At 41.0% G+C, this 27680-nt stretch overlaps 1 protein-coding gene across 3 annotated transcripts in view; it reads right to left on the reverse strand.

The window, feature by feature from the left end:
* iqsec3a (IQ motif and Sec7 domain ArfGEF 3a) overlaps window positions 1-27680 on the reverse strand; it is a 156874-nt gene that overhangs the window by 70189 nt on the left and 59005 nt on the right. For 2 of the 3 annotated variants that reach the window (XM_056260415.1, XM_056260416.1), the window contains exons 3-4: window positions 12470-12947; window positions 1444-2663 (exon numbers count right to left, since the gene is read on the reverse strand). In XM_056260415.1, the coding sequence (XP_056116390.1) occupies window positions 1444-2663; window positions 12470-12947 (1698 nt within the window). The remainder of the gene's footprint in view (window positions 1-1443; window positions 2664-12469; window positions 12948-27680) is intronic. The other variant, XM_056260417.1, reaches the window with a different exon arrangement.

A 27680-nucleotide genomic window follows, 5' to 3' on the forward strand; every position in this document is an offset into this window, starting at 1 on the left:
AAAAAATACACAAATTAAATACATGTTAAATTAATTTATATTTATTTAAGAATTGTTGTGAAAATATTCACACACAATATATATATATATATATATATATATATATATATATATATATATATATATATATATATATATATATATATATATTGTGTTTACATATCACATTCATCTTAGAAACTGTACCATTTTACTTGAATTTACTCTTTATAATTTCTAATCAGACACTTATTGTATAGCATCTGATTTCTGGCACTGCAGCAAAATAATATCTGAATGCCTTGAGGGAGATTGCCATATTGCTGTCATGCATGAATTTTAGAAATTATGTTCCTTGCTAGTAAGCTGACATAATCTTGATGTTATCTAATCCTTATAAAATCCATTATGTATGAATAAAAAAACAAACTGGTCCTGTGTTAAAAAATAAAAATCTGTACAAAACATGTTAAAATTAGGTTTCGGTGAAATGAGCTTGAGGAAATTAGCCAGAAGTTATTTGGATCGAAAAATACATACAGAATGGAGATAATTGCTATATATAATTAGGTATAACAGCAAGGAATGCAGGAAACAGGATAGAGATGAGATCTTACCCTGCTATAAAGATCTTTGCTATAAATAGTAAAATAATAGAATATTAAACATAGCTGCAAGCAGCAATTACATTTTATAACTTTTGAATAGTTGGTGGTCAATATTTAGGTGGTATTCTTGGGACATTATGACAATGATACCTACTGTATAAAGCAGTGTTTCCCAAACTTGTTGGACCCCCAACCACAATACAATTTGTTTGTCTCCCTCATCTGACACACCTGATTCAACTCATTAGCTCATTAGAAGAGAGTGCAAGACCAGAAATGGTGAAAACAGAGGTAGAAAACTTATTAAAAAAATATGTGCCTACACCTACCGTGCTTGGTCGCTAAATATTTTTCCACACATTTGCTCGTCATTTTCCTTATATATCTCTTCCTTATGCACACAAAAAAACTATAACCCGAATAAACCCCATAGTTTAGTTATTGTAGTGTGCTATAACATTATCAGACAAAGTCTAACTTATAAAATGTCTTCATGTTTTCAATGGAGTTAGATGAGATTAGGGAAAAGGGAGTGAGACAGCACTTTGAATAAAAGCAGTGCTATTAATAGGGTCAGACAAACCCAAGGTGACAGGCATCAGGGAGGGGTTGTTAGCCACAGCTGGAGACAGAATTGGATGACAGGAGTGAGACAGGGAAGTGAGAGAAAGAAAGACTGGGGTGTAGTGAGTTTTGAAAAGAAGCTATATTAATGACAGGAGAGGACAACTTGATACATGGAGAGAGAAAATGGTTTTATAGCCTAACATTTCTGGCATTAGTCACTTTAAGCAAATGTGATATAAAGAGTCAAGGGCCCTTATGATTGTAGATAAAAGGTTCTCATGGTACTCACATGTTGAAGAGGTTGAGACCAATACGATATAGGCGTTTTCGCATGACGTCAGTGGAGAGGGTAGGAGATTTGCAACTGGTTGGGTTTTCGCAGTGGTATCTGGGCAAGCTAAGAATCATGGCCTGTAAAGCTTCTTTGGACGAGACCTCTGAAGTTGACCGGGCCGACGTGGATGTACTGCTGCTACTCATCTGCTCTGAGCTGTTGTCCGCTGTATCTGACTCAATACGTTTAGCTTCCAAAACTTCTACAATTGGGGTGACTGGTTTCTCTGCAACCTCTGGTGGAGACAAGGTTTCAGAGGTTATTGCTGTCTGTGCTGGAATTGCTGGTTCTGGAAGTTCCTGTTTGTCCAGCACCAGAGGTGGTAGATCCTCCCCAAGTTCCTCCTCACTTGGTGGTGGGGCTGGGAAGTCGCCATCTGGTATGTCCTCAACATCCAACTCTGGAGGTGGAGGAGCTGGATCCTGGGGAGATGGTGGTGGCTGTCCTTGTTGAGGTTGTTCATTTGCATAATTAAACAGAGGTTGCTGTGGACTCTCAGTAATTATGGCCCCCTGCTGGACACAATTACCAAGAGAAACAGAAGTGGAGGACTCCATAACGGAAGAGGACATGCGAAAGTTCTGGCTATCAATTTGAACTGTTACATCCCGGAAGGCCATCATCAGCTTGCTGGCACTCCGGGCCATATTCTCAGAGTTGTCTACTAGGCCTGTTCCGCTATGGAATGTGGCAGGGTCTGTGAGGCCACCTTCTCTGACTGTCCCTGCCAACCCAGATTTGTCACCAGCTGTACTAAATGCCTCTGAGCTAAACTGGTAGGTGCCACCTTCTTGGAGTGAACACATGGTCTTCATGCTCCAGTTGCTAAGTGCATCATCAATGGATTTGGCAAGAGACTGGACTTGCTCATTGAAAGAATCTTCAAGATCAGTGAGGGAGCCACCTACTGTGGTGGGCAGGGATGGGGACCGGACAAGGGGGATACTTGCTAAATTACAGCCTTCAGCCAGCGCCCGTTCAGCTGAGATACCCTCTGTATTTTGCACCCGCACTTTCCGCAGGGAGATACGGCGTGGCAAACGACTTTCAAGGAGGGAGTTTCGGATCTTCTCAAAGTTTTTGCTGAGCTGATACTGGCGAAAGGCTGTCTGAATCTTGCAAGCGGCGCGCCGTGAGATGAGGTGGCCCCCATATTTGTGCTCTAACATTTCGATCTGAAAAGAAAGAGATGAGAAACGATGTCAGATAAAGCAACATTATGACAATCACAGAAAAATACCCACAGTAAGAGATGACAGCGTGAAATTAAATCAATAACAAGACTGACTACAGATTACTAAATATCATGACATGCTGAGACAAACCAATTTTCCAGTCTTCGACTTGTCATTCATGCAAAACTCTTAAAATATGCCAATATATGCCAATACACTGTATACAACAACCAAAGCAATTACCTCACCATGAATAAAAGTCTTGAAGCTGTGCATCTCCAGTTGGGTTATAAACCATATAACTACATTATATGGTTTGGGCATTAAAAACTGCTTCACTCACTCCAACATTAATTTTGAATAAACATTTGATAAAAAAATGTGTGGAAGTGAAAGCGTAGATAAGACAGTCAAACTGTGATTTGACCTTGCAGGACAAGAAGAACTTGTAGTGTAGTACATGAGAATTTTGTCTAGACATTTACACAGCCAAAACTTTGATATAGCTACACACATTCTTGAGATTATTTTCCCAGCTTGTGTCCCTTGAAAAAGGACATACCCTGGGAGCTGTTTGGCCGAAAATTGTTCGATTTTGAGTACCAATGTGGTCAGAACAGTTTGGCTTTGCCTGCCACCTTCAATCTATCCATCTATTTTCCAAATTGCTTGTCCTATGTAGGGTCAAGAGGATACTGGAGCTAATCCCATTGTCTCGGGCCATAGGCAGTGAAACACCATAGGCAGTGGCCAGTCAATCACACGGCTTATTTAGCTGAAATGACAGAGTGCGGCATGCAACGTGCCATTTACGCACAATTCCTGCCATTAGGGGCATATTAGCCACTGTCATCTTCTCCAATCATTCGGTTCTCTCTGCCTCTAATCATTGTCTAATAGACTGTGGCATCTAAAGCACATTTCAGTTAAAAATAAGATGATAAATGACTTTATTTTGCGAGGAAATTAAATGCTCTTATTTGTCTTTTTTGTTTTGTTTTTATTAAGATTGACAGATTTGTGCTGCATGCTCCAGCCTTTCACAGATTCCACTTTAAATGTTCCAGAAGGGGAGTGATATACCCATAAAAGCCACAACATGAAAAGTGAAATTGGTTTAGGAACTTTGGATTTGGCTGCTAAACTAGATTCAAATTTTACATTTCTTCATCGCAAGATTAGGGCATTACGGTATAACCAGACAGCAACTCTGACTTGATAAGATTCCATTTGTAGTCCCAATATTACTTTATAAGCTGAGGGTAAGAGTACTCATTTGTACAAACAATCTTTGGATTCTTTCTAGAATGGTTTAAAAGTAAATTCAAGACTCTAACTGATATCTGAAGCTGGATTTCACCAGCTAGTCTCCTTTTGTGTTTCCATCAGCTGTCAGTGGTCTTGTCTTTTTCCTGGGTGAGCTCAGATTAGAGGTCATTCAAGTCCTGCCGTTTCAAAACGTTCTGATAAGACAGAGTGAGCTGATGCAATCAGTCACATGTTACGGATTCAAACTCCCTGAGAGAAGTTTGAATAACACCAGAAAGCCATCTTATCTTAGCAATCTACATTAGTCTCAGACTAGGTTAGAAAGGAGAGATATGTCTGGGGAATATTAAGTTCTGAATAGGGCCTGAGTTTCTTTTCAGAAAAAGCTATGAGCTGGGAACTCTACTGCCTTCGACCCTCCTAGGTAGTTCATAACCTGCCTTTAATATTCATCCTTTTACACAGAGCGTTATATTGGTGCAGATGTACAACAATGGACCCTCTCTTCATAAGTAAATTTCAACCTTAAAAGAAAGACTTGTTGCAACAAATCAGGCTGTATTCGAGCATTACACCTTTATTGAAACCAAGGGATGAAATAGCAGTCGTGGCCTTGGACACACGATGGGTTTTCAAAAAGGATGCCACCATTTCCAATGTATTTTTTTTTTTTCATACACTCCATGTGCTTTGAAATATGATGGTGTATAAATCAAGATTGGTGCCACTGTTTCACAGAGCAGATATCTCTGACCATCAGTGCTATTCATTTTTTAGAGCTCTTGGAAAGGAAAGGAAAAGAAATGACAGAATAGTTGAAACGCAATGAGATGACAAAGAGAGAGAGAGAGGAAACAGAGACAAATTCGATTGCTGGGATCACAAAAAAACACTGATCGCCATAGCCCTAAGGTGTGGAAAGAACACCATGGAAAAACAAGTCCGTAACAGAGCAGGGTCATGAAAGAGGGTGAGAGCATAAGACAAAGAGACAAGAAAGCGTGTAACGAATGCAGTCCTGCTGCAAATCCACCCATTAACCAGCTGTCAGGTCCGTTCCCGATCACTTCACTAAGCGGCGCCGGTGAGAGAGATCATTCCGAAACCACTGCAGCCGTAAAGGATGGAGGTATAGCAATGACACTCCTCCCTATCAACTCAGCCCAGGCAAATCAGACTTGACAGCTGGATCAGCACTCTGTCCAAGCTCACTTTCTCACTATCCCAGCAGAAAATGACATATCATACATATCCAAACAAGACAGGCCTACATAAACTACACAAGAAAGGTGATAGAGGTGGGTGTTAAACAGAAATTCTACGATAACATTAAAATCCTACCCCAACTAGACCCCTATGTGATTCCCCTGGCTGAAATAACTTTTTGGGGTATTCCATTTGTTTTCTAATTAGAAATCCTAAAATATACCAGTAATTCATCAATGCTAAAAATGTGTGAAATTAAACACTTTGTCAGTTTGTTTTGATTATAGCTTCCAATTAGAAATCCGACAAGTTAGCCGGCTAATCTAGCATACACTAAGCAAGATGTTGATAATGTAATATTGAAATCAAAGGGCACCCACTAGAAAAGGCTCAACTGATCTTAGCTGCTTTCTGTCACATATCTGTTCATATTTTGGTGCTTGACATTGTTTCTCATTTGCATTGATTTGTGTCTCAAGGATACATGTATATTTATGAGGCCATCAGCATAAGACAGGATAATCAAAGGTCTCATTGGGAAGTTAGGCATACATTCATTAGCATAAAGAGGCAATCACACAGAAGAGGTGCTGTAGTAGTTATCTATGGAACCATCAGCCTCTGAGAGATCGTGTCTAGAGTCACTAAAGCCAGATTATCAGCACTCAGACACCCTCTGAGGGAGCTGACTTTGCTGACAGTGGATCATGGCTCAAAGCATTTAGCTGAGCATTTCAGCCTTGTCAGTCAGGATAGTTCTTAAAGGATAGAAAGCCGTTGTAAAATAGCAATAGATGCACACACCTGTGACCACATTGGAATTCCTAATAGATGTTCCCACGTAGCTTGTTGGAATTGCCATAATTACAAGATCTTTTTTTTAAAGCATCCACGTCCCAGCATTATTGCTGTTGTTGTAGATTATTTCTGCTGCTGCAGTATAAAGTACAGGGACTTGCTACTGCTAATACAAACACTGATATGTTGCACAAATAGCATAACATTACCTGTAGCAGATCTATACAGGTGGAGCTGGGGAAGGTGGAGGGTTTCAGAGGAACTTTCCCTGCAAATGCTAACCAGCTATATAAATGTTGAGCAGCAAGCTCGTGCTGCAGATGCGATAGGAACCAATCAGCTTGTGCCAAGTAGTAAGCAATGTAAATGTCATCAGGTTGCATCAAGGACCCATCAGCCTGCGCCATCTTGAGTTTCATGACATAACTTGGTATATACTTATACTTTTAGTGATGATTTATATGTATACTTATATTAATTATAGATTTGGGGGGTTTATATCTAAAAATCATTGGGAGAGATTTCAAAATGTGACAAAAATAGAAATATTTGCTAGAATGAGAAATATATAATTATATTTCATATCACTAAATATTCTAAAAGACTGCACAATTACTTGTATTATTATTATTATTATTTTTTTTAAATAAAGTCTGAAATTTTGATCTAACAATAGACTTCATCTATCAGTCTGTTTTGTGGGTGGATCTGAGGGGGAAAAAAGTGAAAATTACACACATACCAAAAATGACTAAAGATGATTCAAAAGGGGCTTTACTGTGCCCACTTCTCAAAATATTAATCTCAGGCTGGTTTAAAAAAAAATCAGAAAACACTGTAATCAAGATAGGAGAGGGAACACATGATAATATCTATTTCCCCTGTTCTCAGCACCCATGTCATCAAATTTGCTAATCCACCTTATTCGTTATTTTGAAACATCAGCAGTTCAGGGACGTGAGTGCACGTAAACACATCAAACTTTCCTCTGTGTCGCTGCTTGGAAAGTCTGTCAGAAAGTTTTGCAGAGGGGATTCGGATTAGTTCTATTTATAAAATGGTAGGCTGAGATATGGACCCATTTCTCATGAATACCCATCTTTCATTAGCATGGGTTTCTCTGAGTGATTATAGTAAGCGGAAGTTCAAACTAATGCATCGCATGTTAAAGATTATCTGCAATGCTGAGAGAGAAAAAAAAGATAAACAGTGTTTGATTTCTACTCTAAGACAGATGCCCTGGCCTTCGTGGAAGTCTCTGGAGCACTTGTGAAAACCAATTACTCTAAGAGAAGACAGGAATTCTCTAGAAAGAGTTGTGAACATGATCAGTCAGTAATGTCCTAATCCTGAGTGGCATTGGCCATGAAATGAAGTTCTAGCAAGCTGACTAATGTGCGTCAATGAACACCTGGAGTAAAGCACTATACTAACTAAACTTGTTCAACAGCCAGCTGACTGTATTCATAAATACATGACATTAGAAAAATTAAATGCATTTATATTTAATGGTAATGCATATAATCACTAACTAATGGGCACTTACAGATATACTGTTGTAATTTTATCAGCATATCTGTATAAGCCTATGCATCAAAATGTCAGCAGTCTCAGCTCTGATCATTTGTCAGCGCTGGGACTTGGTCATTTTATGTGTGAACAAAGCTATAACAGTAACACTTTGAGCATGTGCAAGCACAGGACATTCTGATACAAGTCTAATGCCAAAAAGATTGAGAATATCTGATTCTGCTGGTTAGGCAATTTCTCCCGGATGACATATTGGTGGTGAAGTGTGAATAGCAAAGCACAGCAGTGGCTTTCTGACTCCAATTTTCGAAATATAGCTTAAAATTCACTGGTGATATTTTATTTCGATAGTCCACTTTAGACATTCTACTAACTATAAGTAATTTTGCAACTACATGTCAAGTACCAGTCATTAGAATATTAGTAGACTGTCTGCTTAATATCTTCTAACACTTTATTTGGATGCTCCCCAACAGACATTGTACTGACTATAAGCAACTTTGCAAGTATGTCAACTTATTCTACTAGCCATAACCCTCTGAGAGTTAGTTGACATTTGCTTGCAAATTAATGAGAGATAGCTGACATGTAGTTGCAAAGTTACTCATAGTTAGTAGAATGTCTAGTGTAAATGTTACTTATGCTTTGTCAATGTTAAGATTAAATATGCCGATTAAAATAACGCAAGCTTTTTCCTGGTCTTTATCACTTTATTAAATTTAAGCGAATCAAAACGACTCATGTTTACTTCCACGAGCCGTCGCGTATTTGCAAGCTTGCAGCGGGAATCTCTTAAGTAAAAAAAACGGAAAGTTTATAGCTTACAGGCTTCCGTACGTCGTCCGCCCGCAGCGTCTTCTGGGATTTCTAATGGTTAGATTCTCTCAAGTCTGCATTCGATGCGTTCTCGATATCAAGAACAAATCCGGGTACTTTCATGTGTCCTCTGTACTTGAGTTCTTGAGGATTGGAATTGAACTTCGACGGTTGATGATGACGTCGTACGAGAACACAAGGATGCATGATCGAATGGACTTTTAGTTTGTTTCTCATTGTTTCCTGTTTTTCCTGTCTATTTTCTTGGTCGTCATGGTTTTGAAGTATGTTTTCATTTGCTGTCATAGTTATTCATTCTTTGATCGATTAGCCCCATCTCTCGTTTCCTTCCTCAGTTATCCTAAGTATATATAGTCCTCAGTTTCAGTTGTTCTTTGTCCATTCTCGTTAGTTGTTTAGTGTTTTGCTTTTTATTATTAAAAGTTGCTGCTGTGCTTAAATCCTGCCTCAACTCTTCATTCCTGCAACCACTGCCTACACTAAGCAAGATAAAGGTGCATTTGTGTTTCAGATAAATCTGTGTACATGTGTGTGTGTATCAGAGTGAGAGAGAGAGAGAGAGAGAGAGAGAGAGAGAGAGAGAGAGAGAGAGAGAGAGAGAGAGAGAGAGAGAGAGAGAGAGAGAGAGAGAGAGAGAGAGAGAGAGAGAGAGAGAGAGAGAGAGAGAGAGAGAGAGAGAGAGAGAGAGAGAGAGAGAGATGCTAGTATTCTGTAGTACTAATCCGCAGTGTCAGACTCTGCACCCTTATCTGCCTTCAGGAGAGATTTCACACCTCTACAGACATAAGATCAATAGCATAATGCCGACACACAAAGAACCGTAAAAGTGAATGCATATACTCAACTTCTCAAGCACAAATACTAGCACACACACACACACACACACGTCTGTACATAGCACCGTGTCTTACACTGCAGCCACAACTACAAGCTTGTCAATACAGCACCACCACCTTTATAGTAATTTACCTTGCAGCTACTACCAGTGAGGAAATAATGTGTTCTGGTGGTCACACTTTAGATTACAGTCCAATTCCCACTATTTACTAATTATTATACGACTTTTGACTCAATAAACTGCTAATTATTAATAGTAAGTAAGGTATTTGTTAAGTTTAGGTATTGGTGGGATTGAGGGATGTAGAATATGATCATGCAGAATAAGGCATTAATATGTGCTTTATAAGTAAACAGCCAATATCTTAGCAATATGCATGCTAATAAACAAGTGAGAACTGGACCCTAAACCTAAATTGTTGCCATTTTGTGCAGAAATGTATTTATTAACAATGTTGCTAATATTACTTGCGTTAAATATTGCGGGAAATAAATCGGATTTTTGTATTAGCCACCCATTGTAATGAGCAGCCTGGTTTTACGTGTCTAGCATGATCTAACAGTTAAATAAAACGGATCTATGCAAGAACTATGGTAAAATACAATAGGGCAATTAAAGTATAATTTAACAAAACAGCTTTAAAGCCTAGGTCCCATGAATTAAGGACAACGCTTTTTTTTTTTCTTTAAATATGTTTTATGAACTATAGTTCTAATGAATTGTATTTGAAGTAAAAGGTTAATTCAATGAGAGCCTCGTGCATAAATTAGGCGTTAACTCTTTACAAATGTTATTGTTTTTAGTTCAACCGAAAATGCCATCATTTACTCATGTCATTCCAAACCTGAATGACTTTCTTTCTGTGGAACATAAAGGATAATCATTTGAGTCTGTTTAGTTTTGTCTATAAAATAGAAGTCAAGGGCAGCCAACATGGTTTGGCTGCCAACATGAATGAATGAATGAATGAATGAATGAATGAATGAATGAATGAATGAATGAATGAATGAATGAATGAATGAATGAATGAATGAATGAATGAATGAATGAATGCATAACTACCTACATACCAACCATTTATGTTGCATACAATTAATAGTACAAAAACAAACAAACAAAAACACCTTTGACAAATTTCTCGATTTGAACCATGACAATTTCAACCTGGAATTTTAGAATGAATGAATGAATGAATGAATGAATGAATGAATGAATGAATGAATGAATGAATGAATGAATGAATGAATGAATGAATGAATGAATGAATGAATGAACACCTACCTACCTACCTACCTACTAATTATGTTGTAAACAATTAATAATAATAAAAATAAAATAAAAATAAACCTTTTGACAAATTTCTTGATTTGAACCATGACAAATTCAAACTGGAATTTTAGAATGAATGAATGAATGAATGAATGAATAGATGAATGAATGAATGAATGAATGATTAAATGAATGAATGAATGAATGAATGAATGAATGAATGAATGAATGAATGAATGAATGAATGAATGAATGAATGAATGAATGAATGAATGAATGAAAATATTTATTAAAATATACTTTGCAAAACCTTAGCAATACTGAGATATAGCTCTTGTGACTCAAAGTGTCACAATTAGCCCCAGTATTGGCTATATGTAATCACTTTTATTTGTATGCTAAATGATCTATAACATTACCCTTTCAGAATCTATTTCTATTTAGATATGATTTGATTTTGTACTGGTAGTAAAAGCAGAATGAATAACTGTCAAGCATTTTGTGATGCAAACATAATTCTATTAGATAATTCTCATCGAAAAACAATGGGGGATGGGGAATGCAATTCACAATATGAACACTCAGCAAGAAAATGACAACAAATGAGGGATGGGTTTTTTAAGGGCACCTCTGTGTTACCATGACAACACAACCTTCTCATCCTTCCTCTCCCATCCATCTCCCTTGCTGTCGCTTTTGCCCTCTCTATCTCTGTCATCTCAATCTACTTCTCTCCCATGTTCAATTCCCAAGAGACTCTGATAGCCCCCTTTTCTGTTCAGTCTTTAAACCACCGTAAAGAAACATTTCTGTGCTCTAATTAGGCCACAGTATAGGTATAACTCTGTTCCAAAACATAGCAATCTGCCATGCAGTCTACTGTCTACATAGGCTGTGTCTTAACCATCCTGGGACTTCACACGTGTCTAATTTGAAACATTCTACATAGGCAGCAACGTCACGCACTATTCAAAAAGTATTGTTTCCGTAATCACAATTGGAATTGATTCTAATAAATTGTTACATTAGCATGTTGCTAAGCTAACAATGTGATGCTCTAATAAGCATAAAAATACAGAGCCAACATAAAAATTGGGGGAAACAGTGAATATTTAATTAGATCATACTATTAATATAAACACGTTTGAGTACTGGATGAAATCAATTTGTAATCAGCATTTTACTCAACTCATCCACCATCTTGTAATAGAGTTTTCACTGAGCGTATTGCGATGGTATTCAGCCAAATGAGTTTATCATAGTACAAGCATAACCGTGCTTCCTACCTTGTGGTACAGCTGTTCCATATTGTGCACACCTATGATTTCTTAAAATGCTGTTTAGGTAGGCAGTTCACTGGGTTTTGTAACAGAACTAGAGATGTTTCATCTACTCTGTCCCCAAACAATTAAAAAAGAATGACAGGTAGGCCTGCATGGAATCTGTGAATCTTGCAGAAAGCCCCAGAATTCTCTCACTTGCGCTTATTAAATATTGTTAGCTAATTTGAAGTGTATTGAGCCATTTACAAAGAATGTGTTCTTGTATTTCATCTGTTTTTTTCTGGTACGTGTTTGGTCATGAGTGTCGTGCTTCTAAATTGCTGTGTAAAAATAAAAGTTTAAATAATTAATCGGTTTAATAACCTTTAATGTATTGGATTATTTTAAGAGTGTATTGTTGTAAATGTGGCTAAATACGCACCTTCTGTTTAATTTCGTTTAATGCAAGAACACATCTTGAGTGAATGGCCTCTTTAGTTCCGTTAAACACATTTTACCAAATTTCCACATAATTCAGAGCAGATTCCATGAGGGCTTTGAGATAAGTTAGAAAGCTGATGGAGATAGTAATGGATGCATATGAGATGAGGATGGATGATCAACCTGTAAACATCCAACTACAATAAGGCCCAGCACCCTGTACCAGCTTCAACACACTCCAACACACTCAGCCACTAAAAAGCAACAATCGGACGCACAGCAACCAATCCTCAAGAGCCTGAAGCATACATTCACACGTCCTCAAGACCGCAATCCCACAGTGCCTTGCTCCCTACCTGCTTGTTTTTGAGGTCGAGCGAGAGTTCATAGTCGGAGGTGGTGGAGTGGCAGCATGCTCCATTCCTCTGTACTCTGATTGGTGAAGCAGTGTGATGTAAGCTTGGCCTCCTTCCAGTGCCTCCCGTACTTGCTGCTTCCCTCTCCTGCTCCTCTGGCTCCTTTTTCAGCTCCTCCTGTATTGGTTGATGCAGTTGCTCCTGAGGTTTTTCTTCCTCCTGCTCTATCTCTTGTGCCATCACCTCTTCCTTCTCCACTTCTGCACTCTCTCTCTCTTGAGGTTCACCTCCATCTCCATCTCCATCTCCATCTCGATCCTCATCTCCCCCTCCTGCATCGACAGATGTCACAGTGCTCCCTGCAACCTGAGGTTCCACCTGGACCTCGGGCTGGGAGGCACTGGTGGTGGTCACCTCGGGTGATGGCGATGCGGCTGGTGATGGTGTTGCAATGGGAGAAGGGGAGGGTGGCTCTTCACTGCGGAAAGGAGGAGAAAACGAAGAGTCAGCCTGCAGCCCAGGCACCATTTGACCTTGTCCTCCAGCTCAGGGGGGGCGTGGCCTGGATGGGTCAATGCCAATCTCTCCCTCCCTTTTCTCTCATCAACTGTGCCCTTCGGGGCAAAGAGAAAGAGATGAAGCGATTGTCTTGGGGTTGTAGCCCCTACTGTCCATTCCAGGATGGACTCGAGAGTTACCAGACAACCAGAGGGGGAGGATGGGACACACAGTGACTTTGCGACACCCAACATGACACACACAGACATGACAGACACAGTCATGCAGCTATCAGTGTGGTAAATTTACTGCTCTTCTGTGGTGTTGTTCTGTGACCTATGGTAGCTACGGAGTGTTACAGGCTAACTCAGCGGCATCCCACAAATCTTATGGACCCCTATGAGATGTAGCCCCAACCACAAACCAGTGTCAATTTGCAGTCAACTTTACAATAACAGTGAGAAGCTTTTGAGCCCTCGCAATGGTCCTTTTCAGAGAAAGCAACAGTCAGCTGACTACAGATGTTAGGAAACTCAGCATGACACCTCAAAATTGTCGCATATCTAAAAATATGCCAAAAAAGCTTTCAAATTATTAGGTTGCGTGTTAATGTAGATACTGTAAATGCATTAAAAGACTAAGTGGACCTTTGTGTGGTGTCATGCCAGTTAATAATAATAATAATAATTCGTTACATTTATATAGCGCTTTTCTGGGTACTCAAAGCGCTTTACATGTGGAAGGGGGAAATCTCCTCAACCACCACCAGTTAAGATCTTAGCTTCCTTGCAGTGTAAAGATGACAAATTGTACCAGAATTTAATGGGATAATTCTCCCATGAAGGGCTGTGAGGTTGTCCCATAATTAAGTGGCCTACCTTTAGCCCTGGAGTTAAGTCTCTACAAGCCTTTTGAGATGTAGATGACAGTAGGGACTTTTATTTTGCTTTTGTAATGGGACCGTGGATCTCTCTGCTTTCATCATCGTCTTTGTTTTAAATCCCCTCTTTCTCCATGTCACATTAGATCACTCTCTCCATTTATATCCACCCCTGTTTTTCTTTCTAGGTTCTACCCTTTCAGTCCCTAGCGCCCTCTACCCACTCACATGTTTCTTTCTTTAAGCATGGGCGAGTGTGACTGCGTATGTGTGGTGTGTGAAGCACTGAGAGACATTAGGAGCACTCAGGGCCTGTATGCATTTGTCTAAGCACAGTCTAATATCACAGAGTGCTAGTGGTCCAGGACAGGTCATAGTCAGAGTTCTGCACACAGACAAGCTTTTAAAAGGCTCTGCTGGCATCAATGTATGCATGAAGCAGCAAAACTCAATTATCTTTCCATCCATGGCACGGAAATTGGGGCGAAAAAACAAAAACAAATCTGCTGATTGTAAATGGATTTGGATTTGATGTTTGATAGGCAATGCTTTCCTAAAGAACAGCAAGCAAGGATGGCACAGAGATTTGAGGGAGGGGGGGTATCTGCCCCCCACATAGTTTGGAAGGGAGCGAACTGAAAAGACTTTAGCATGAATTAAAAATGGCCAAACCCTCAAAAACCTAGCGAGATGCCTACCTAGGCAATATTTTAAGGCATCATGAACCCACTCCTGACATGAAGGCCAAAAGGTAGGATCTTCTAAGATACTTTTGTTCAGCCAAAATCTAAGGCAGCTCTGCCAGCATGAGAGGCCAATCCCAGAATGCATTGCAATAGTACTGGGGGAAAATTAAAGTAAAAGTTGGCAGAAACTAGAGAGAAATTTTGAAATTTTAAATCTACTTACCCTTTGCCATTTGATACCAAACGAATATTAACCAAAATGACTATGTTAACCAATATTTGTGGGCAGCATGCATTTTTAAGCGTATTGGAGCGCTGCTATTAGAGTCAAGATGCTAGCATGCTAGCATCTTGACTACTTGTCTGATGCCCAGAGATGCTGCCAAATAGAGTGTTTGAAAACGTATGAGGTTCCATTGTGATTAGGATGCTGACTTCAAAGGTAGCTGTCTATGTTGTACTGTAGATAGATACCAGTGCAGCTTACTAGTTTTTAGAGCAGAGATGGATTTTTTCAGCAAAACAGAACTGAGTTGTCACTATTTCAAAATATGATACATTTCCTTGCTGGTCTGGTGGAAACCAGTGCATTTACAGTAAAAGGAAATCCAAACTAAAACCTCCCTCTAACTAACAAACCAACATATTCAAACATGAAAGGGGTTTAAAAGCTTGTATCCAGGAATCAAGCTAGAAATATTGGGAAAGTAAGACTCACAAGACATATGTTGGAAATGGTTTGCGGAGTACAGTGCCTGTATCTTATTTCAACATGCGTTTGTAGCGTCGCTGGCGGGATTGAAAGGGGCGATAAGGATCAACTCCTTCCAGAAATGGCTAAGGCGATAAGACAGGAGTCAGTGAGCACGAAATCAGAACATTACAGGCGGCGTATGCAGCATGGCACACACACACACACACACACACACACACACACACACACACACACACAAACACACAGGATATCCCCAAGGGGGGAAAGGATTGGAGGAATAAAAAGTGAAAAGTGGAGAGCTTGTTCAGGGAGAAAATACTGCTAATCCATTCATCCTCTGAATACGAGAAAAAAAACACTTGTTCAGGCTCAGCAATGGATAATTCTGCATATAAGTTACATATTAGAATATGTAGGCTTATAACACAGACAGCACAAATGTTTCCAAAGTCTTTTAGATCCTGTTTAAAACAAATTAAATAGCACTCTACTTTGGAATGGCAATCGATGGATGGACATGCCTCTTGCCCGCATAAGGGTGTAGTAACAGTAGGATGCTGGACCAATACGATTTTAATGCTGGTGGGGATACCCAGTGCTACAGAAATACAAAAGTGACCAACAAATTTGGTGTAGAGTGTCACTTCTAGTGATCTTATTTAGGGCAAAATCTTAGACTGACATGGAGGACACAGGATTTATTGCTTGTCATTATATTAGGTTGGTACAAAGTGTACAACATCAACAAATCACGCGAAAAAATACTCAGACATTAAGAAAAATATTGGTTTGTTTATTGTCATTTGTGAACTGTGTAAACGCCGAACTATGTAATCTTATCCCAGATTAATTTGCAGACTATAAGGCTACGTTGAGTCCTGCAAAAAGTATATGTGGCACTTTCAAAACATTCTTCTGTTTGTTTGAGCATCCCAACCAGCCAAACACACCAATTAATGGCATAAGTTTGGGCCAGGGCTAAATGTTTGTCCAAATAATGGCATTTTGCAATTCTGTTTGGTTCCACTTGAGGCACGGAAACATACTTAGGGTGTGTGTGTTCACACTTGTAGTTCGGTTCTCTTGGTTCTTTTGGTTCTGACCAAAAAAGAAAATGAACATTTAGTCCTGGTTCAGTTAGCGCCCACACTGTCATTTTTAACAAACCAAAAAAAGGGCTTTTATGACGTGTATTTTGCAACGGCACTTACCGAACATCCAAAACAATGCACTGGGCTTGTTGTATGTGAGTACAAATAGTACTTTTACCAGCTGAGACCTCACAAAGAGCTTATAAAATGTGCAAAGGAGTCAAAACAGTGCCATGAATTCCTGTACCGAACTGTAATGGACAATGTAGCTCCTTTGACGAGAAAAACAGGGTATGCTTGAGCATTCTGTCCTTTTTAGGGTCGCATCTTGTGACATCGCGTCCTGTTTTTGGTTCATTTAGATGTCTTTGGTCCGTGTTGCGTTCATATTTTATTTGAACTGCACCAGAGTTAGTTTGGAAGCGGACCAAGACCCTTTTCAGGGGTCTCGGTTCTCTTGTTTGGTGCACACTAGGATTTGAATGGCAGCGTTCCCCTTTAGGGACTACTGCTGCGTGTAATCGCAGTGGGAACGCCCTCAGCGTGACGCGTCTGAAGCATGAATGAAATCAGTCAATGGATAGAATGAGCGTACGGCGAGTGACGTCATCGACCAGGAAGCTATAAATAACCCCTGAGCACACAAGCCGCCAGCTTTTTGTACTTTAGCAAGCTCTGTGTGTGTCTGAATCTGTCGATTGTGTTTGTTTGTTTTGTCAGGAGTTTATCACTATATATATATTATATAAAAAAAACAATATGAGCGAGCAGTATAAGCAGTGTGTTCCCCCCTGTACTCGATACATCACGGGCGGGGATTCACACGAGCTATGTGTGGCTTGTTTGGGAGTGCAGCATGCCCAGTCGGTTCTCGAGGGAGTCGATTGTGAGCATTGCGAGCGCTTTCCTCTGAGAACTCTGCGCTCGCGGCGATCGCTCTTCGAGGAGAGTGGTTTGCTGCGAGCTCCCCAGGGCTCGGGTCCCGCTTCTGTTGAGGCAGAGCGGCGGCGCTTGTCTTGGGGTTCGCAGATGGATCTCACCGGCGACGTTGAGATGGGCCCCGCCCTATCTCAGCTTTCTCCGGCGGGATCCAGTGCCTCTCACCCGGCTTTGGAAGCACACGCTGCGGCGGTTACTTCTGCCCGGGTGGAGGTACATGATGATGTTGAATTAAGATTATCCAGTTCTGAGGATCTGGATGTCGGAAGTTTTGCATCAGAGGAAACTAGTGTGTCACATTCAGTGGTGGAATGTAACGAAGTACAAATACTTCGTTACTTTACTTAAGTAAATTTTTCACGTATCTGTACTTTACTTAAGTAGAATCAATAGTGCATACTTTTTACTTTTACTTCGTTACATTTTGCAGCAATTATTATACTTTCTACTCCACTACATTTCTACAACGTTCTGTTACATTTTCGTTAAATTTTCTGATCAGTTTTTCCCCTGGCAAAACGTCATCCTGACCGTCCGTTCATCGCACGTTTCTGTCTCACCAGTGAAGTTTGGTTGCCATAGATATATCAACCCGGTCACACTAAATGCGTCTCTATAGCACGCAGTGTGTTTATCGTGCAATTTATACGCAAAAAATAGTTTTTACATGCATAGGAAACGCATTGGTAGGTTTAGTAGTGATGTGGGGTGCGTGTGTATAACGTTTGGTTAGGATAAGTATGGCAAGCCAAGAGGTTCAGAATTACGCCATAAATGAATCGTGTTTACAGCCAAAAGTTTTAACATAATATGTGTTTATATATATATATATATATATATATATATACCGTATATAGTAAGGGTATATAGTAAGCTTGATGTGTATATTGCCTAATTGCAAGCTTGTTCAGAAATGGTGACAAAAACTTAAAATATAACTGCTTTTCCATCATATTGAACATCATTATATGAGTATTAGGTTGAATGAGTTAGAATTAACTGTTTTATTAATCATTAATATATAGACATTAAGAGAATAAATTGTTATGCAAGTACTTTTACTTTTAATACTTAAAGTACATTTAAAATCAGGTACTTTTTACTTTTTACTTAAGTAGGGTTGTCATTGTGGTACTTCTACTTTTACTAAAGTAAATATGTCTCTGGTTATTTGTACTTTTACTTAAGTACTGAGATTCAGTACTTCCTCCACCACTGGTCACATTATACTGCAAATGAAGAAGGTTTGATGGATGTGTTATCTCGGGCTGTTGAAAAGCTCAGTATCGAGTGGCCAACTGATAGACAGGATTCTAGAATTAAAAGCAAACTAGATGATAGATTTCTATCTGCACGACCTCAACCTTCTCGCCGGTGCTTACCGTTCTTCCCAGATCTTAATGCTGAGGTTTCAAAGACCTGGGTTAGACCGGTTTCAAGCAGAATTTACACGAATCAGTCAAATGCTTATGGTAACATTTTTGGTGCTAAATCTGCTGGTTATGTGACGATGCCGAAGGCGGAGGAGATGCTTGCGAGCTATCTCTCTCCTGCTTCGTCGTTTTCACTTAAAGCACCGGCTCTTCCATCTAGACCACTAAAGAATACCTCTGTGCTGGTGGGGAAGGCTTACTCGGCGGCTGGGCAGGCGGCTGCGTGTTTGCATACGATGGCTATTATGCAGGCTTATCAGGCCGACCTGCTCAAAGATATGTGTGAGGGGGAAGAAATTTCTGCAGATATGATTAGCGAACTCCGGCAGACTGCTGATCTCACTCTGCGTGCCACCAGAGAGTCCGCGAAATCTATCTGTCGGTCTATGGCAGCCATGGTGGCCACAGAAAGGCACTTATGGTTGAGTCAGACCTCTATGAAAGAAAAAGATAAGACTGCCCTTTTAAATGCTCCTGTTTCGCCTGCGGGCCTCTTCGGTGACGCTCTTCACTCGGTCACAGAGAGGTTCCAGGAAGAGAAAAAACAGGCGGCTGCCTTTCATAAATTTATCCCTCTAAAGGTACGGGTCACTGGGGCTGCTGAGCGAGGGCAGTCCCAGCCGTCGAGTTCATCATTCGAAAAGAGCACAGCAGAAGCGGAGTGTCGCGTCTCGTGCCCCCCCGCAGAGAAACTGGAGGGACGAGGTGGGGCGCTCTCCGGCGCGGCCTTCTCGGGGCAGGACTGATCTGAGGACAGTCATTGTCGCCAGGAAGCCCGCGTCGAAAAAGGGTGAGGGCTCTGAGGGTGGTCCCCATCGGGAAAAACTTGAGTTCACCGCACAAGAACACGGTGCCCTATCTTTCTCGATGCCCTCAGGGGTCTGTTCTACTAACCCTGCCTATACAGGGCGTAGAGAGACTCGGCGAGCGATTTCCCGAGGGACGCTCGCCCCCTCCAAGGAGGGTTGTGGAGTGCTCAGACCAGCTGTTTCCTGCCAGTATGTTACAGGGCGCTGTGTCTGTCACTCGGGATGTTCATCCAGAGGCCAGCCTCGAGAGGCTGGTTCCCTTAGTAGAGTTCCTGGCGGAATGGGAAATGCTTCCCAATGTTTCTCAGTGGGTCCTGAATATTATAAAGAACGGGTACGCTATTCAGTTCAGAACGCGTCCACCTCGGTTCAGAGGGGTTCTGCCCACTGTGGTGGGCCCCGAGCAGGCTCTGGTATTAGAACAGGAGGTAAAAACTCTGCTGCAAAAAGGGGCTATAGAACGGGTTCCTCCACCCAGCAGGGAGTTAGGATATTACAGCCGGTACTTCATCGTTCCGAAAAAAGATGGAGGGCTGCTTCCCATTCTAGATCTGCGTGTCTTAAATCGCACTGTAGGGAAGCTCAAATTCAAGATCCTCACTCTCAAGTAGATCGTGTCACAAATCAAATCCGAGGACTGGTTTGTCACGATAGATCTAAAGGACGCTTACTTCCATGTATCTATCCTCCCTCAACACAGGAAGTTCCTGAGGTTCGCTTTCGGGGGCGAAGCGTACCAATATCGGGTTCTTCCGTTTGGCCTAGCACTGTCACCCCGCACGTTCACGAAGTGTATGGATGCAGCTAAAGCTCCGCTCAGGCTGCAGGGCATCCGTATTCTGAACTATATAGACGATTGGTTAATTCTAGCTCAATCGGAACAGCAGGCGGTTCGGCATCGACAGATGCCTCTCTCATGGGTTGGGGGGCGATCATGAGTGGTCGCCCAGCTCAGGGTCTGTGGGAGGACCATCATCGTCTATGGCACATAAATTGTCTAGAGAAGTTGGCAGTGTTTCAGGCCCTGAAACATTTCCTCCCAGACCAAAGGGGCCACCATGTTCTTGTCCGGACAGACAACACATCGGTGGTCTCTTATATCAACCATCAGGGGGGTCTGCGTTCTCGCCCACTTTACAAGCTGGCACGTCAGATCCTTCTATGGTCCCAGGGGAAAATTCTTTCTCTGAGAGCTATTTATCTCCCGGGGTATTTAAATCAGGGGGCAGACATCCTGTCGAGGCAGGGGCCGAGGCCCGGGGAATGGAGTCTTCACCCCGAGGTGGTGGAGCTCCTATGGGATCATTTCGGTCGTGCCGAGGTAGACCTATTTGCGTCCAGAGAGACTTCACACTGTCCACTGTGGTTCTCTCTCAGCCAGCCAGCCCCACTGGGGTTGGATGCGATGGTACATCCGTGGCCGAGGTCACGCCTGTACGCTTTTCCCCCGATCGCTCTGCTCCCAGGAGTTCTGGAGAGGGTTCGCCGGGACGGGCTCAGTCTCCTGCTAATAGCCCCGTTCTGGCCGGCCCGAGTATGGTTTGCGGACTTAGTGTCTCTCCTCGACGGCTCTCCCCTAGAGATACCGATCAGGAGAGATCTGCTCTCTCAGGCGAGTGGGTCGATCCTTCACCCCCGTCCAGAGCTATGGAGGCTTGGCCAAAACAACTGTTTGTCTGTTTTGGGTCACCTAAGAAAGGGTGTCCTGCATCTAAGCAAAGGATGAGCAAGTGGGTGGTCGAGGCCATCTCGCTTGCTTACGGTTCGGCCCATCAGCCTTCACCTTTGGCTGTGGCTTGGCTTGGCCTCTCGCTTGGCTTGGCCTCTAAGGGGGCCCAGCTAATAGATTCTGGTCTCTCGGCCGAGGTCGTTGAGACCATCCTCCAATCCACGAGGAAGTTATATGCCGCGAGGTGGAAACTTTTCACTTCTTGGTGTGGAGAGCGCCAGCAGGACCCAGTTAACTGCCCGGTTGGTATAGTGCTGGATTTCCTGCAGGACCGTTACTCCACAGGCTTATCCCACTCCACACTGAAGGTGTATGTGGCGGCCTTAGCTGCTTACCACGCCCCTTCAAGTGGAGGTTCCTTTGGGAAACACCCACTTATATCTCGCTTTTTTCGTGGCACCTTGAGGCTGAGGCCTGCAGTTCGCACGAGGGTACCAGCTTGGGATCTGCCCATCGTCTTAGAAGGTCTCTCCCTTGCTCCTTTCGAGCCCATCGAGGAAGTTTCGGAAAAGTTTCTTACTCTAAAGACTATCCTTCTTCTTGCTATCTCATCTCTAAAAAGTGCCAGCAGCCATATCACCCTGTAGCCCAAGACTGGTTGCCCACTAAAGCTAAGCAGGGCTGAGCCTGGTTAGTACCTGGATGGAAGACCTTCTGAGAAAACCAGGTTGCTGCTGGAAGAGGTGTTAGTGAGGCCAGCAGGGGGTGCTCACCCTGTGGTCTGTGTGGGTCCTAACGCCCCAGTATAGTAATGGGGACACTATACTATCAATTGAGCACCGTCCTTCGGATGAGACGTTAAACCGAGGTCCTGACTCTCTGTGGTCACAAAAAATCCCAGGATGTCTTTCGAAAGAGTAGGGGTGTAACCCCGGCATCCTGGCCAAATTTGCCCAGTGGCCTCTGTCCATCATGGCCTCCTAATCATTCCCATATATATATACCAATTGGCTTCATCACTCTGTCTCCTCTCCACCAGTAAGCTGGTGTGTGGTGGGCGTTCTGGCGCAATATGGCTGCCGTCGCATCATCCAGGTGGATGCTGCACATTGGTGGTTGTTGAGGAGATTCCCCCTTCTATGTGAAGCGCTTTGAGTGTCCAGAAAAGCGCTATATAAATGTGATGAATTATTATTATTAAAAAGAATTGGAGATATTCAAGCACTTTCGGCGGCTCCCTCGTGCCTGAAATTTGCTCCTGGTATGGTTAAGGCCTTTCTCTGTCCGAGACCAGGTTATGTTCCTAAGGTGCCAACTACTTTTGTTAGACCTATAGTTCTGCAGGCTTTCTGTCCTCCGCCTTTTCTGACGTCAGACCAGAAGAAACTTAATTTGCTGTGCCCTGTTAGGGCTTTAGATGCTTATGTTCACAGAGCTGCCCTGTGGAGGAGATGGGAACAACTGTTTGTCTGTTTTGGGTCACCTAAGAAAGGGTGTCCTGCATCTAAGCAAAGGATGAGCAAGTGGGTGGTCGAGGCCATCTCGCTTGCTTACGGTTCGGCCCATCAGCCTTCACCTTTGGCTGTAAGGGCTCATTCCACCAGGAGTATGGCTGCCTCTACAGCTCTTCTTTCAGGAGCTTCTCTTCAGATTTTATTCCCTTGACCTTAGCTCCACTCCAGGGGCAGGGGATTTGGTCGTATGGGGATGTGGGTATTGCGTTCCCACTGCGATTACACGCAGCGGTAGTCCCTGAAGGGGAACTAGGGTTACATACGTAACCCGGGACATTCACACTTATTCAAACGAACATCACTAACAGAGCAATCGCACCAGAGTTAGTTTTAATCGAACCAAACCTGCCAAGTGTGAACCATATGAATCGCGAAATATGCAGCGCAGTTTTTCTTTAAACATAGGGTGTCTATGTTTAAAGAGAAACTGTGCTCCACATTTCACGATTCATAGGCACTTAGAGTCAGTCCAGTGGACTGAAGAAGAATTAAGTAAGTTGAATCCATTCAATCTGAAAGTTCCAAAGAAGTGGTAGCTGTGAATAATAGATGTTGAAATAAAGCTTCCTCTCAGCAGGTGGCACAGCTAGGGAGCAAAAATAGACAGTGCTAAAAACACAGAGTGCTCATTGTCTGATAAAAAAAAAATTATTCTTTTTTCTTTCTTGACGGTTCAAATGTTCGCAACTTGTAAATAGAACAGCTTGAACAACTGCCTAATAATGCTTCTTTTTTGCTTCTTTTTTTTTTTCATTGAATGCACACTGTTTTCTTGAAGACAGACTGAGAGCAAACAAAATAAAAGGCCGAGAGGATGTAAAAGCAGGTGTACAGAGGCAAGGGCTGCTGGGACATCAAAACACACAAACACTACACAACACACCAACACACATTCCAAGTGAGACCATAAAGAAAGGCTGGTGCCATGCCAAACATCTACTAACACACATACAATTCTCTAGACAAAGTGTGTGTGAGTTTGTGTGTGCAATGACAGTAAAAGCCATTGAAGTACTGTATATTTATATTTATAGAACAGATACTTCTGGTCCCTGATTCGAGCCATGCTCGAAGCCATTGTAAATTAATCTACAAGCATACACCAAATAAATATTAAAATAAATATTTTTATGGACTAAACATTTAATTAACGCCATATACCCCGTGAAGCCATCATTTACAGTGGAGAGTCCCTAAAAAGCCTTTGGCCGTTCTAAATTCACTTCTTGGGGCTTATTGTTTTAATAAGTTGAAGCTTTGGGTAAACTTAGATGAAGTATCTTCATTTGTGTGTTTTCACATGAGACATGAGGAATTTTTTTTTCTTTTGTTGCAAATGGAGAGGAAATCGCCACTCTGATAGATAGGAATTGTGCATACTGCACCAACTACAGCTGGCTTTACTACTGCGACACAGTGCAGGCATTAGTGAGCATGTGGGGGATGAATCCGTGCTCCTGTAGTTCTGCGGGGTGAGCGTGTGTTTTGCTTGTGTGTGTATTTCTGTGCGCATGTGACTCCCTGCTGCTCCGGCCTCCGCACTGTCACAGAATCAGCTCAAGTGCCAGCGGAGAGAAAGAGCTTCTACTTTTTTTTCTTTTTTTTTTACAATCCCCTATCCACACACAATATGTATGACTCAAAACACAGCACTCTTGGCAGCCTTTAAATAAATATATACTGTATATATATATTATGAAACTTAGGGTGTTGGAAGGAATTGTTATTTCCCTAAACAGGCACCAACTCATCTAGTGTGTAATTCCTTGCAAATCCAAACAAAAGAGTGTAATTTTGCGAGACAATTTGTAACATGTGAATGACACATCATTTCTGAATCTGTCTAATGCACTTACAACAAGGTCCAATTTATCCTAAAAACAGACATTGGTTTTTCCGAAAATGTTGCAAGTTGTGGCACATGGCTTAGGGCCAATAAATATATACTTATTATTATTATTATTTTAGGTGAACTATACACTTTAAGGCTTGTGTTGTCATTGTCAGCTGTCATTTTTGTTCCTGGCGGAGGGACATCTGATTTCACTTTCAACAGATTTAAATTTATCCTAAAAATTGTTCAACACAGTTATCGGTTTAGGAGGGAAAGGTAGGAACAACTTCATGGGGGACCATGGGGCCTGGAATGGAGGGTCCTTTCTCAACAATATGCTATGGAGGGTGCCAATAACAAGGGCCTTTTAACATCCACTGTTTTAAAAATCACCCTTTACAGAGAGGTAAATTCAATGAAGGTCTAAATAATTGCACAAAGGTTAGATGTTTGCACAGCACTGCAAAATCGTGATACGGCCTTGTGCGATTATTAAACTGCAAAAGGGACTCTTAGTGGGAAAGAGAAATAATAGTGGGTTTGCATATGGTTAAATTGAGTTCATAACAACCTGACACAATCTACAACCATTTGGTCGACAGGACATTGGTTCTATTGTTCAAATTTTCAATTTCTTAGATAGGCTTTGTTTTGCTTGGGATGTTCCAAAATCTGGAGATTTCTCGTTCTTTTATTTCCCCTAATTCCCTGTCACTACTATAACCTACTTATTTCTCTACAAACTTGCATGACCTTGTGCATCTTTCTCAAAGCTATTCATCCTCATTGATTAATAGCCAAAGATCTGCAGCTTATTCTGGCCAAGGACTGCTACTCCCACAAGTTTGGGTTTGCTGAATAAGTGCCAATCACCCTAAAACTGTTGCTACCGTTTGCTAGAACATATTTGTGCACCAAATTGAGTATCAAATGCTGTCCACATGATTTGTTTTAGTTCTTGGGACAGTCAATTACAAAAAAAAAGAAGACAAAAATAAAGAGTTGTTAAAGGGTTAGTTCACCCCAAAATGAAAATTCTGTCAGGAATTACTCACCCTCATGTTGTTCCAAACCCGTAAGACTTTCGTTCATCTTCGGAACACAAATTAAGATATTTGTGATTAAATCTGAGAGCTGTCTCACTCCTCCATAGGCTTCTTAAGGGATCGAAACTGGCCGGCCCAAAAGTTATGAAAGACATCGTTAAAATAGTCCGAGTGACTACAGTCGCTCAATCTTAAGTTTATCAAGTGACGAGAATACTTTCTGTGCGCAAAAAAACTAACAAAAATAACGACTTTATTCAACTATTCATTTCCTTCTCTGTACGGCCGTGATATTTCACGAAGTGATATTGCGCAAAGCTTCTAGGTCGCACGTCACACGCAGGCTCACTGTTGGCCGACGCTGGTCATGTGTGTGATGCGTGACGCATCACACGCATCACACACCTATGGAGCCTATGGAGGAGTGATCCAGCTCTCAGATTTCATCAAAAATATCTTAATTTGTGTTCCGAAGATGAACGAAAGTCTTACGGGGTTGGAACAACATGAGGGTGAGTAATTACTGACAGAATTTTCATTTTTGGGTGAACTAACCCTTTAATAGGGACAATGGTATAAGAGTGTCCATGATGAAAAATCTTTTTTGTAAATAATAATAATAATAATTCTAGTGTAAATGAATGTCAGATTCTTTGGTCTATTCATGTTGGTTTCAAATGGTTTACTTTAAAATGTTTTAAAATTGTTGATTTAAATTATACCAATTAAAAAAAACATTAAATGTATAACATACTGTAGGGTAACCATCATTTCAATATCATTTCCTATTATATATATATATAGTGTAATATCTTTAATCTGACACGGGTGTTGGTGTGGGTTCGCAATATAATTTCTAACCTAAAAGACTGCAGAAGTATTAACATGTTGACATCCTTCCTCCAGAAGTGACATCCATAAAGTGATTTCTCAATGCTGTTATTAGTGTCAGCAATTCATCTTTTAGACTTCTGAACATCATCGCTACATCTAGGCAATAAATACATTTTTTAAAGCCATGACCAAATGGGATGAACACTGACTAATCGACAACATGGCTCAAAGTGATTAATTCACCAACCATCCCTGAAGGAAATGTGTTGAAATGGAAATGTGGAAAGTGTTTCCGTAAGCGTTGATTCTTTATTATGCTACACATGTGCTTTCAGATCCTGTCTAACCATCACAATATTTGTAATTCTCTGTAATTCTCTAATCCTTTGAACAACTATTCATCATGAGTGAAGATCTGGCATGGTTATAACACATCTGCAGTAGCTCATGTTTGATAAATCCATCAGCAAAGTGAATTCTGTCTATGTAATAAAATATAAAAATAACCAGACTACTGACTAGATTGCAAAGCTTTTTCTGACCAACTTAGACAGGAAGAGTAATCTGATGGAAATCTTTCAGTCTCAGTTTATATATGTGCCATTTAGAGGCCATACTAGTCCACATTAAAAGTGGTGAGATTGCCATGAGATTGTGTTATAAAATACATTAGTAGTGTACATGCTCTGCTTTAAAATATAAATTAAATACAGCTGAAAGTGCATGTGTAGAGTAAAACGTGCCATTCCAATGTTAAATTTGTTCTTTTGAGGTAACTAGTAGCAAACATTTTGAATAAAAAAATAATAGCCTAATTGAAATCCTTAAGGCCGGTTCACAGAACACGTTTAAAAAAAAAAAAAAAAAAAAAAAGAAAAGATGATGGAGACGCCTTTTTTAAAAGTTGAACGATAAAACACGTCCATCTACCGAATGCAAAAACGTGTTCTATGTGAATAACCCCACTGTAAAAAAAAAAAAAAAAGTTGCAGCCTTACATTTTTAAGTACAACTAACTTTGATGTTTAAGTCATTTCAACTAAAATCACATTGAAATGTCTTAAAAATGAGTTGAATCTTGAATCAGACTTGTTTGACCAGTCTGAATTGTCTCTAATGTGTAAAATGCTACTAAAACTTTGTTTAAGCTTTTTCAATATTTCATCACCCATTTACATTAGAAAGCACAAAACTGTGGAGCTCTAACTGTGATGCTAATAATCAAAGACTAAACAAATCAGCATGAGATAGCATAGTGTCCTG

This window comes from Rhinichthys klamathensis, unplaced genomic scaffold, assembly GCF_029890125.1.
Source record: "Rhinichthys klamathensis goyatoka isolate OS25496 unplaced genomic scaffold, OSU_Roscu_1.1 h1tg000176l_1, whole genome shotgun sequence".
In the NCBI taxonomy this organism is placed as follows: Eukaryota; Metazoa; Chordata; class Actinopteri; order Cypriniformes; family Leuciscidae; genus Rhinichthys; species Rhinichthys klamathensis.